This window comes from Mastomys coucha, unplaced genomic scaffold (genome assembly GCF_008632895.1).
Source record: "Mastomys coucha isolate ucsf_1 unplaced genomic scaffold, UCSF_Mcou_1 pScaffold22, whole genome shotgun sequence".
Classification (NCBI taxonomy): domain Eukaryota; kingdom Metazoa; phylum Chordata; class Mammalia; order Rodentia; family Muridae; genus Mastomys; species Mastomys coucha.
Window position 1 is genome coordinate 219446982 of NW_022196905.1, and position 10872 is coordinate 219457853.

Below are 10872 nucleotides of genomic sequence, written 5' to 3' on the forward strand. Positions count from 1 at the left end.
AGTCAAAGCAAGCCCTTCCATATTTATAGTGATTGTTCTGTGGTTACTGTCAATAAAAACAGTAACTAATACTTCTAAAAATAACTACTTCATGTCCGCTTTGAAAATTTCCCTGGCTACATTCACTGGGAGTTTTTCTTTCCAGGTTTTACAGATGTCCTGTAACCACCTTCAAACTTGTGTGCTCTCTGACAGTGCCTAGTCTTTGAGTCAGAGGTTTTCTGTAAAGTACTCTTATAACTATGCTACCGACAGCTTGCCACAAGCACTCAAGGCTGCCATAGTAGCATAAAAAGAGGATGTAAGCCAACAGGGACTAGCGTTTCAGTTTAGCTTCATGCAAAGGTAGCCTGGGGGCAGAAGAGTTTGCAGAACTTGGTTTTATGTATGTTCTCCTCTAGCTGTATGTATTTAGAGTTTTTTCCATCACTGCTTCTAAGTAACAAGATGTCGGAGGCCTTGGTGTGAGGCTTAGTCTCTGGACTCAGTTAAATTTTTGGATCTTCCATTTCTCTCCACATGCTTTCCTTTAAAGTTTCTAGTTTGCAGCTTCTCTCCTTTCCATTCACTTTTGGATCCAATCGTTTTTAATCCTGAGTGAAAAAACGTCTTTCTGACTTTGAATGACAATTATGATCACTATGAACTTACTTTCCTAAATGTTCATTGGATTTTGTTCTATTAGTCACACAATAAGTTAAGTAGAATCAGACTCTTTTACTTTTACCTGTTTCTGGGTATAAAAGATCCTTTAGGGCCAATTCCTTTCTACTGCTAAGCCTTCTCTTCCTTGACCAGAAACTAGTCACTCAAAGCGGGGAGAAGAGTAGGGAGGGCAGCAAGCCCAGGCCTACCAGCAATGCTCCATTGAACTTACCTCGAGCCTTTACTCATGTGGACTCTAAAACGTCATCTTTCCTTCTGTCACTCTCCCTCCAGTTTTGAGTATTAAACAACACACAGGTCAATACTTAGTATTGCACTAATTTCCTAGGGAAAAACCCTAGAAAGAAAGCTTAATGCCCCCACCTTGGCCCCAAGCTCTCAAGCAACCTTTATACTAAAACTGCATCCTCAAATGCAGATGCCCAGTGCTCACATTAGTCTATAGAGTGAGAGAGGCCTGAATCTGGAGTGCTTCTAAAAAACTTCCCAAGTGATTTGTGTTTTTTGAGACAGGGACTCTCTAAATAGCCCTGGCCGTCCTGGAACTCACAATGTAGACCAGACTGGCTTTAAACTCAGAGATCCACTTGCCTTCGCCTCCTGAGGGCTAGGATTAAAGGTGTGTGACTGTACACCCAGCTTCCAAGTGATTTTAACATGAGCAAAATGTGAAAACAAAGAAGTGAAAGCCAATGTTTTCATACCCCAAATCAATGCAGAGGGGTGCGTGTGTTGGTGTGTAGTGCACAAGGCAAAATATATCTACTGAAAGGAAAAACAACTGCAGGCTATAACAGACACTGAGAGACCTGGCAATACACTTGGCTGACTTCTTAGAGTCTATTTTTAATGTTAAAGCCACATTGGTTATGTAACATCGGGGCTAAAGGTTTTACATAACAACTTTTGAATGCCTGAAACTCAGATTGTTGATTTTATAGAAATGTCAGTTCTCATGTCTTTGAAAATTACTTCTGTAGGAATTTCTCTTTGTCTGGGAAAGTTGCAGTTTAATAAGCTTTTTTTTTTTTTTTTTTTTTTAAACAAAGGACTGTTTACTTTGAATACTTTTGTAAAAAAAAAAATCCTGTTCATTTTGAGGTTCATTCATTTCTAACAAAGGACTCTGTAAAATAATTAATTTCCATTTAGGGTGTTTTCTAATCGTGACTTGTCACTGAAGTTAAACCTCCACTACAAGATGTCACCTGAGACTTACCCTTCCTCTTCCAGATGACGTCCCTTAAGCTTTAGTAACAGTTCACTCTTCTTGGGTGTTTTAAAATAAAACATAGATAACTTCACCTTTTCCACTTCAGGAATAGTTTCAGAAATCCAAACTCAATAGAAACGAAACACTATATACAGTGAAATATATAAAGGGGATTTTAAGATCTGATTTTATTTGTACCAGGCTGGTTCTGAACTTACTATGTAGGTGATGATGACATGAACTTCTTCCTGATCCTCTTGCTTCCACCTCCCAAGCACTGAGATTAAAGACATGGGTCATTAAAGGCTGGTTTATGGGTGGATGCTGGGAATAAAACCCAGGGATTTGTGCCTGTTATGCAAGAACTCTGCTAGCCTAACCATACACTTCAGGCATTTTTGAGAAAAGATGCTACATACAAATGTACAGTATTATTGCCTTTGAAACACTGCCTTCAAAGTGCTCTAGAGTATATAGGGTATACTATGTAATGTATACATCTCAAACAAAAGAAATATCAAAGTATCAAAAAATACTTTGTGTAACTGGACAAGCTGCAAGCTGTACTATATATATATATATTTTTAAATTATAGTGCTGGGCACAGAAAGAGCATTCAATCCTCAGGTATAGTAGGACAGCATTAAAGGGCTAGTATGTGAAAAGAAAATATTTTTGTAGATAACACCATCATAAAAGTAGAGTTAAATGAGCAAAGAAAACCACACACTTTTCCTTCTGGTGCGTGAAAGCATGTGGGTGGGTATGCTTGTGTCACAGCATGTGTGTGGAGGCCAGCAGACAGCTTGTAGAAGTTGGATCTCTCTACCATGTGACTTCTGAGGATTGAAGTCAGGTCCTCAAGCTTCACATCAAACACTTTTTCACATAAGACTTATCTCATTGGTTCTCCAAATTACAGATTTAAGAATCATTTCTTTTTTCTTCAGATGTGATTTAATGAGCTGCTTGAAACTGTCAGAAGGATCTCAGTACCTCTAAGACAGAATGAGTGAGTCTTGTGTCTCTACCAAATGACTCTAACAGCATCTTAAGTCACAGTTTCTGGCTATTCAAATGAGCTTGATGCTTGACGAGTGAACCAGGACCATTCCTCCAACTGGCTATGTAAATGTTAGGAGTCAGACATTTTCCAATTTACCAGTGGACATATTAGAGAGGCTTGCCAGTTATATACATATGTGTGAGCTGCTGCTTCTCCTTCTCTTCCTCCTCATTATTTGGGGAAAAAAAAATCCAACTTTTTGCAATGTATCAAGAGGCATCTTTTAGAGGCAGACTTACATGTGTAATTTTATATTTTGGTTTATAGTGAAGCTTAATGCATGCTCTCTTTAGCAGCATGGGCAATTTCATTTGAGCTGATTGATTTTCTTGAAGTGAACAGAAATAACAATGGTCCTCTGGTCAGCCTTTAACATGAGATGTCAGCAAGATTTGGAAGAAGCATGGAGTGGACATGGTGGCAAAGGAGAAGAGGATGCCTGTGTTAGTGTCTAGATAAGCAGCAGTAAGTACGGAATGCGAGGACAGACAGAGCAGCTTAGCTGGGTGGACTTCTCAATGGCTCCCTCCACTGCTAAACATAGCAAACCCAGCAGGCCGTTAGTGCACTATATTTCTAATCTTTTTTTTGTTTTTGTTTTTGTTTTGTTTTTTGAGACAAAGTTTCTCTGTATAGCCCTGGCTGTCCTGGACCTCACTCTGTAGACCAGGCTGGCCTCGAACTTAGAAATCCGCCTGCCTCTGCCTCCCAAGTGCTGGGATTAAAGGCATGCACCACCACCGCCTGGCTACATTTCTCATCTTAAAAGAAAGCCCTCAACTTTGGTACTGGTTAGTCAACTAACATTTGAACAATCCTAGTATTATCACTAAAATTTAAACTTTCTCATATGCAATTCAATACATATTGACACATAAAACCCTTGAAATATTTGATAGTCTCAAGTAAAACTGGAGGCTTATTGCCTTTGTGGATGCTCTAGAAGCACCTTAACCTAATTTCAATCCAAGTGTTGAATGAACTATCAATTTCAGCAAATGCTAAGGCTGACACAATTTGGTTATAAGTTACCATTCTGCCTGTGGCTAACTGAACACAGGGTAACTCAGAAAAGCACCACCAGGACTGGTGGAAGCCCACAGGCTCATCCACTCACAGGCAAGAGCAACCTTCATTCATCTGTAAAGCATTCCCAGCTCTGAACCAGCCTGCTTTCAGAATCTTCCTGGTAACTGGAGACAGGTCAGGGCAGCAGGATGAAGATGAGGAGCTGTTTTTAATCACTGCCACAAAAGCTTGGGAAAAAGATAAACCCTAAGACACCAAAGACCATTACTTTCCTTAAAGTGTTTTCAAAATAAATATGTGACTGATCTTCAGAACAATACATGGGCATGGATACACTGAAATGGCCAGGAAGAAGGATCTTTGGGACAAAGCTTGAGTACTATATAATCAAGTCCCACGAGGAGTGACATGTTTCCAGTATCCTGCCACCACATACACACACACACTCTCTCTTTATCTCTCCCACCTAAACAGCTAACACCTCAGGCCAAAAAAGGAAAACCAAAACAGGATAGTAGGAATGTGGGGTGTGGCATTTTAATATTTTATGAAGCAGACTATATTTTATGTGTAAGGCATGTGTCTCAAAGGAAAAAAACCCAAATATACAACTCTAAAAATGTTATCAATGTTTAATGTGAAGATTAAGTAACAAATCAATTAAAGATTTTTTACTTAAACTAGCTTCATTTCCTCTGAATTTTTCTAAGAGTTAGAAATTTACCATTACACTTACTAGTTTAGAACCATCAGATTTTACTTCTGAAAAATCTAATACATTTAAAAAATTATAATTTTAATGTTAGCACAAAATTACTTCCTAACACTTTGTTTTAGAAAACTTTCTGCAGCCAAAGATAACCTATTTTTGAATTACAGTACTGCAAGGCACATACAGGACTCACCTCCTTTAAAACACACAGGAGATACACTCCCTGAAACAGGATTTTAAAGTCCTTGGACGACTGGAAATACTACAAAGTTAGGTTAAAAACACTGCTCTACAGCGTCATGCACCTTCTGTAAATTCACTCGCCACATGTGTAAATGATCCTTTAAGTGACACTTGTTCCTGAATCTGGAGCGCAAAGCAGGGACAGTGGAGACAGCAGCCCAGAGACTGGCAGCTAGGGTGGAAGGTGGTTATCGCCTCCAGAGACTCACCATCTCTACTATTTTCAAAGATTTGAATTTAATATTGGGGTAATTATACCAGAAACAAAGACTTTCATTTTTCTTAAGATATATATCTAGCATCAATTCTTTTACAAAGAATGCTAAATGAATTATTTTGTTCAGTACAACTGAAAATACACCATTTAAATCCTTCTACCAAATTGAATGCAGCTTAATTAGGGGGCAGGTATGCCTTTTCCTCTCAACACTTGTGGCCAAGTATGTCTAACCATAACTGCAAATGGAAGTTTAAGAGGTAGATTTTTTTTCCATGATGCATTTTTGTCAAGAAAATAAAAACAACCACTGAGTGAACTTTCTTAAAGTATTCGGGTCTAATGAAAAGAAAAATAAAAGATAGATATGCTATAGATTACAGCCTGACATTTTAACAGCCACAGTACTGGATGTTTTGTGACCAGATGCATTTTCAATTTTCTCAGGGTCAAAATACGAGTCTGCCAACTGTATTAAATCCCCCTCCACCCCCTCCACCAGTTGGCCCACAGCTTCCTGGTGGATCATTGTCGTCAAATCCATTGGGCCGAAATGAACATGAAGTAGATGCAGCTTGTAGAGCCCGGGCTCGAGCATTCAATTCTTGTTCCTAAAATTAAAAGTAATGTTTATGAAATTAATTAGCTAAGTAGAATGGATGAGAATGGTGCACAAACTGTTTAGTCTCTAACAAGCAAGCATTCTTCATTTAAAAACTCTGACAGCAAGACAGGCACACGCCTTCAATCCCAGTACTCAGGAGGCAGAGGCAGGCAATCTCTGAGAACAGCCGGGGCTACACAGAGAAACCCTGTTTGAAAAAAAATAAACTAAAATAAACTAAAATAAAAAATGACATCTCTCTTTGCTATCTCCTACTGAAGTACCTTTGGAGAAAGCAAGGCAGAGAGGGCAAATTCCTCACGGAACTGTAGTGACAGGAACTTTCCAACAGAGGAGGGCCAGCTCCGGCGGAACCTCTAGTATAAAAGGAACGGAATTCTTCAACATCTGTAATCCATTTTGGAAGTGTGCGAATACGACAGGTTGGAAATGACCAACCACTAATGTCTAAAGTTTTCCCTCTACTGCTTCCTAAGGTTAAAGAGTCAGGCAGATCTCGAGGAACAGTGGTAAGTAAATGAAGCCTTTCTCTGTATAGTGGTACATAGAACTCTCTCTCCTCCACTAGTTCATTAGAAAGTTTCTCAGGGAATCAGTGATGTTTGTCTATGTGTCAAGTACATGTCAGATGTGTAATAAACTCTAGTGCTCTTATTTTAGAACATCATTAGTTACTGGGAAGCTGAGATGGCCTAATGATATGAGTTCCACATTTGGAGCCCACACGGTAGAAGAACTGACTCCCACAAACTTTTCTCACTTCCACATGTGAACAACATGCACGCACACACATACACTCATGCCAAAAATGTAAAAAATTAAAAAATTAAAATAAAAAAAGTTAAAAATCATTATTCAGTTTTACAAAGAGCAACTGTGAATAAATAATGCCAGAATCACATGGTAGGATGCAAAACTGGACCTAAATCAACAATGAGAAGAATGACTGCTCACAGTCAAATACCATGTGGCCAAAAGAAATGGGTAAGCCAGAGCAATCTGTGGACTTGGACTGTATTCCAAGTAGGAGTAGCTGTGCTATAAAGCCTGCTTGCCAGCTCAGTCATGGAAACCAGCCAGCTTCTCATCTGATAAACACTGTAACATTGATAATCTGTTTACTTCAGAAGGAAGGCTGTACCAGGCCTTGTAGTATACACTTTGTTTTATACAGCTTCCTATTTCATCTTAGCTCTCTGCTCTTTTTGCAACCTCCAACCTTCAAACACTGTGATCTGCAATGCTGAGTGACACAGGCAAGGAAGAGATGACTGGACATATCTATTTCTCTTACCTGGGTATTAAGCCATCTGCATAAGTATTAATGCTAATTCTAATCATTTTCCAAAGCTAATTAACTTTTGTAACCCTCTAGAACATCTCCATACCCCTTTAAAGTGTATCATGTACCATCCTTTGGATAGTTTATAATTCAGTAAATTTGAAAGCCTTTGAATACCCCTGTAACTTCATCTATAAGTCCCTGTGGTTCCTTTTTTGTTTTGTGGACATGGTCTCCTTAAGTGTCACATGCCAGCCTTCAACTGACAATCTTCCTGCCTGCAGTTCCTTCCTGTTTGGCTTGTTGGCATGCACCACCACACTTAGCTTCTGGTGGCTCTTTCTGTTGACAGAAAGTTGAGAAATTTCTCTCTCTCTCTCTCTCTCACACACACACACACACACACACACACACACACACACACGCTCACACAACCAAACAAATTTGATTAACATCAAAGGAAGTAGTTTCTTGAAAAAGACATTCATGACAAGCCCTTCTTATACAAAACTTTTGCTCCATAGCTTTTCCTCCATAACTATTCTTCACTCCTTGGCTCTGTGGTAAATCTCTGAAGAACACAAACATCCTTCACATATTCATTAGGTTCTTTATCTGATTTATCTGAATGCCAATAAATTTTCCTTAAAATACTGACAAAAAGAGCCCACAAGAGTTAATATCAGTGCAGTGGTTCAGCGTGTTTGCTGTGCAGGCCTAAGAGTTTGCGTTCAACAAAACCCATGGAGGTGGACGGAGAGAACTGACTCTACAATTGCCTCTAACCTCCACAGCTGTGCCACGCCCCACAATAAAAACAGGAAAAAAATAGTTCTTATACCGGTAGGAGGAACTGAGGGGCAGGAGGAAGCAGAACGTTTCCACTCCATTAAGTTTCAGGTTCTGTATGGCATGATTTGATAAGTTTTTGTAATTAACATGATGTCATTTACAGTTATAAACAACTGAGGCACAAAAACAAAGTAATTAAAAACAAAGTCTTAGCCGGGCAGTGGCTGGGCAGTGGGGCAGTGGCTTAGCTGGCTTTTAATCCCAGCACTTGGGAGGCAGAGGCAGGCGGATTTCTGAGTTCGAGGCCAGCCTGGTCTACAGAGTGAGTTCCAGGACAGCCAGGGCTACACAGAGAAACCATGTCTCAAAAAACCAAAAAAAAAAAAAACCAAAAAAAAAAAACAAAACAAAGTCTTGTGTATTGCAGATAATTGGCAATTTTTCATTGGAAATACATACATCCAGACTTAGGCTTCAGTATCCCTGGGAAATGTGTCAAGTTTAAAGTCAGAGCACTGGATTAACTGTTACTCAGTACTGTTCAGAAATGATACCTGTGCTTGCAACTCACCTGCAAATACAGTTTGTTGTCCTTTGTTATGGCATCCATCAGCTCTTTCTGTAGGGGTGGATCTCCATTGACCCAGACGCCACTGGCTGGATTGTCACTGCGTACGCCATTAGCTCTGCTTTGTTTTTTGTACAAAAGCACATAAGCTGTGTCTTTTGGAAACCTACTTGTGATTTTCTGAACTGACTGAAATGAAGTAAATGTCACCCTGCTGTCATTAAATAAAAACCACTCTTGTGACATTTCCTTATTTTCCAAGTCCTGGTCAATGACTGTATTGGGGCTTTCTCCCCCTAGTAAACAACTCTGGGAGGGTGTTAATGACAGATTTTCAGACTGGGGGCACATCTGGTACGAAGACTCTGTACCTGTGATGTTTCTGGCATAAGAATAGTAATGGCCACTCTCAGAGGACACACCAGAGTGCACAACAACAGAACTTAATAGGTAGGGCACTAATTTGGGACAGAAAGCTTCTTCAGTCCCAGATGGTTTTAATTTTTTAGGTAGGTTCTCATTAATATCAGTGAAGTCAACATCTACAGACCAACTCTGTGACAAGGAAGAGAAGGAAGCAGTTCTTTTAACTGGCAACTCCAAAACCAGAGGCAGTGACACATTGTCTAAAATTTTTCTTCTCACATGGTACTTCTGATCATAGGAGAATCTCAGGAGCGTAAGGATAAGGTACTCAGGCTCCTCCGTGATTTGCATAGTTTTCTCTGCATTCTGTAGAGAGGCACAGTTTTCACAGTAGTATTGGTTCTCACCAGTAAGAACCTCTGGAGCCAGAAAGTAGTTTAGTAAGTCAGTCACTGAAGTTGTGCTTTCACCTCCTGGGTTCTGAGCTCCATCTTTACTGGTAAGAATCTTTGGAGATTCTTCAGGGACAGAAGAGTTTTCATCACGGTGAAACTCAACAGGAGGACTGCCTGATAGTCTTTGATTCGCAACTGAGTCACAGACAAAGGCAGCTGTTGCTGGATTATAAACTATTGGCTCTTCTTCCAGGTCAGTGACACTGGTTTGCATTAGCCCATCATCTTGCGTATTGGGTAATGGAGCTGGATCTTGGAAAGACAGGTCTTCCACAGAAGGGCTAGGACAAAAGGCTAGGGAAAGATCTGTGAAGGCTTCTACTTTGTGTGAGGTACTCCCGCAGTTCAGGCAGCAGATGTGAGTCCGTAGCTTCCCTCCAAACATCTTCTCTATTAGAGTCTTCTCACTGTCCCCTGTACCAGGAGACTCTACCTTACTGGTTACTTCTTGTAAACACGGTTCAGCACAGCCCAGACCTTCAGAAGGCTTATGTGAGGACTGAACTCGCAAGATCTTTTCTTCTTCATGGAGTCTGCAAGAGGGTGTATTATCAGTACATAGCCAAGATTAATGCTGCTTATGTCTGACATCTTGGTAGCTTATAAACATGCTAATTCAATCAAGTAAAAAGCTTAAAGTCTTCTGAGTTCTCGGCCAGCCTGGTCTACACAGTGAGTTCCAGGACAGCCAGGGCTACACAGAGAAACCTTGTCTCGAAAAACAAAACCAAAAAAACCAAAAAAAAAAAAAAAAAACCAAACCAAACCAAACAGAACAAAAAAGCTTAAAGTCATTTTCCCCTCCTTTCTGACAGAGTGTGAACAGTTTATAGGAAAGGCCGTAAAGAGCATGCTCGCTCTCCACATTCAGCTTCTGCCCTCTGCGCTGTTATACAGTGCACACACACTGCGCTGCAGTCAGTCACATGCACTGCAGCTCTGTCTCACATCTGTGCTTGACATTTTACCAGCCTAGCACCAAGAAACCAACACTGTAGTTGGAAGGAAGGAAGACTGTGCAGGCTGATTAACTTTACTAGTCATTCACACCAGAGAAAGGAGTGGACACAGAAATATGTAGGTATAGTAGGTCTTATTGTTAATGAAGTGGTAAAAAGATACCACAAAATACTAAGTCCTTAGAGTTTACCAATTGGCTCTTAAAAAGATTGTGGTCTCAGAGCCCCTTAATATTCATTAAAAAAATAAACAAAACAAAACAAACAACAACAACAAAACAAAACAAAAAAAAAAAACAAGCAAAAAAACCCCAAACCCAAATCCAAACAACTAAACCCTATGTAGCCATCACCCCTAGTTGGCGGTGCTGTTCTGAAAGGTCACGGAGCTAGCTTGGCTGATACACCCTGCTGAGAGCAGGCTTTGAGGATATTATAACCTGGTCTCACTTTGTTCTCTCTCTGCTCCCCAACTGCCAGGATGGTCTCAAACTCCTGCTGCCAGGCATTCTCTGCCATGACAGACTATATGCTCTATGAAACTGTGAACCAAAATAAACTTTTTTCCTCTGTGTTGCTTCTGGCCATGGTATTTTATCAAGCAATAGAAAAGCAACATATGGCCGGGCGGTGGTGGCGCACGCCTTTAATCCCAGCACTTGGGAGGCAGAGGCAGGAG

General features: G+C 40.2%; 1 protein-coding gene and 1 long non-coding RNA gene across 3 annotated transcripts in view; one reads left to right on the top strand and one right to left on the bottom strand.

Moving 5' to 3' along the window:
• Window positions 1–4495: 4495 nt before the first annotated feature.
• Window positions 4496–10872, bottom strand: part of Usp38 (ubiquitin specific peptidase 38) — a 31503-nt gene continuing 25126 nt past the window's right edge. The window contains exons 9-10 of the mRNA XM_031340442.1: window positions 8417–9767; window positions 4496–5757 (exon numbers count right to left, since the gene is read on the bottom strand). Coding sequence (XP_031196302.1) covers window positions 5596–5757; window positions 8417–9767 — 1513 coding nt within the window. The 3' untranslated portion in view covers window positions 4496–5595. The remainder of the gene's footprint in view (window positions 5758–8416; window positions 9768–10872) is intronic.
• LOC116069647 overlaps window positions 6165–10872 on the top strand; it is an 18530-nt gene continuing 13822 nt past the window's right edge. For both annotated transcript variants that reach the window (XR_004110083.1, XR_004110082.1), the window contains exon 1: window positions 6165–6280. This is a non-coding gene — a long non-coding RNA (uncharacterized LOC116069647). The remainder of the gene's footprint in view (window positions 6281–10872) is intronic.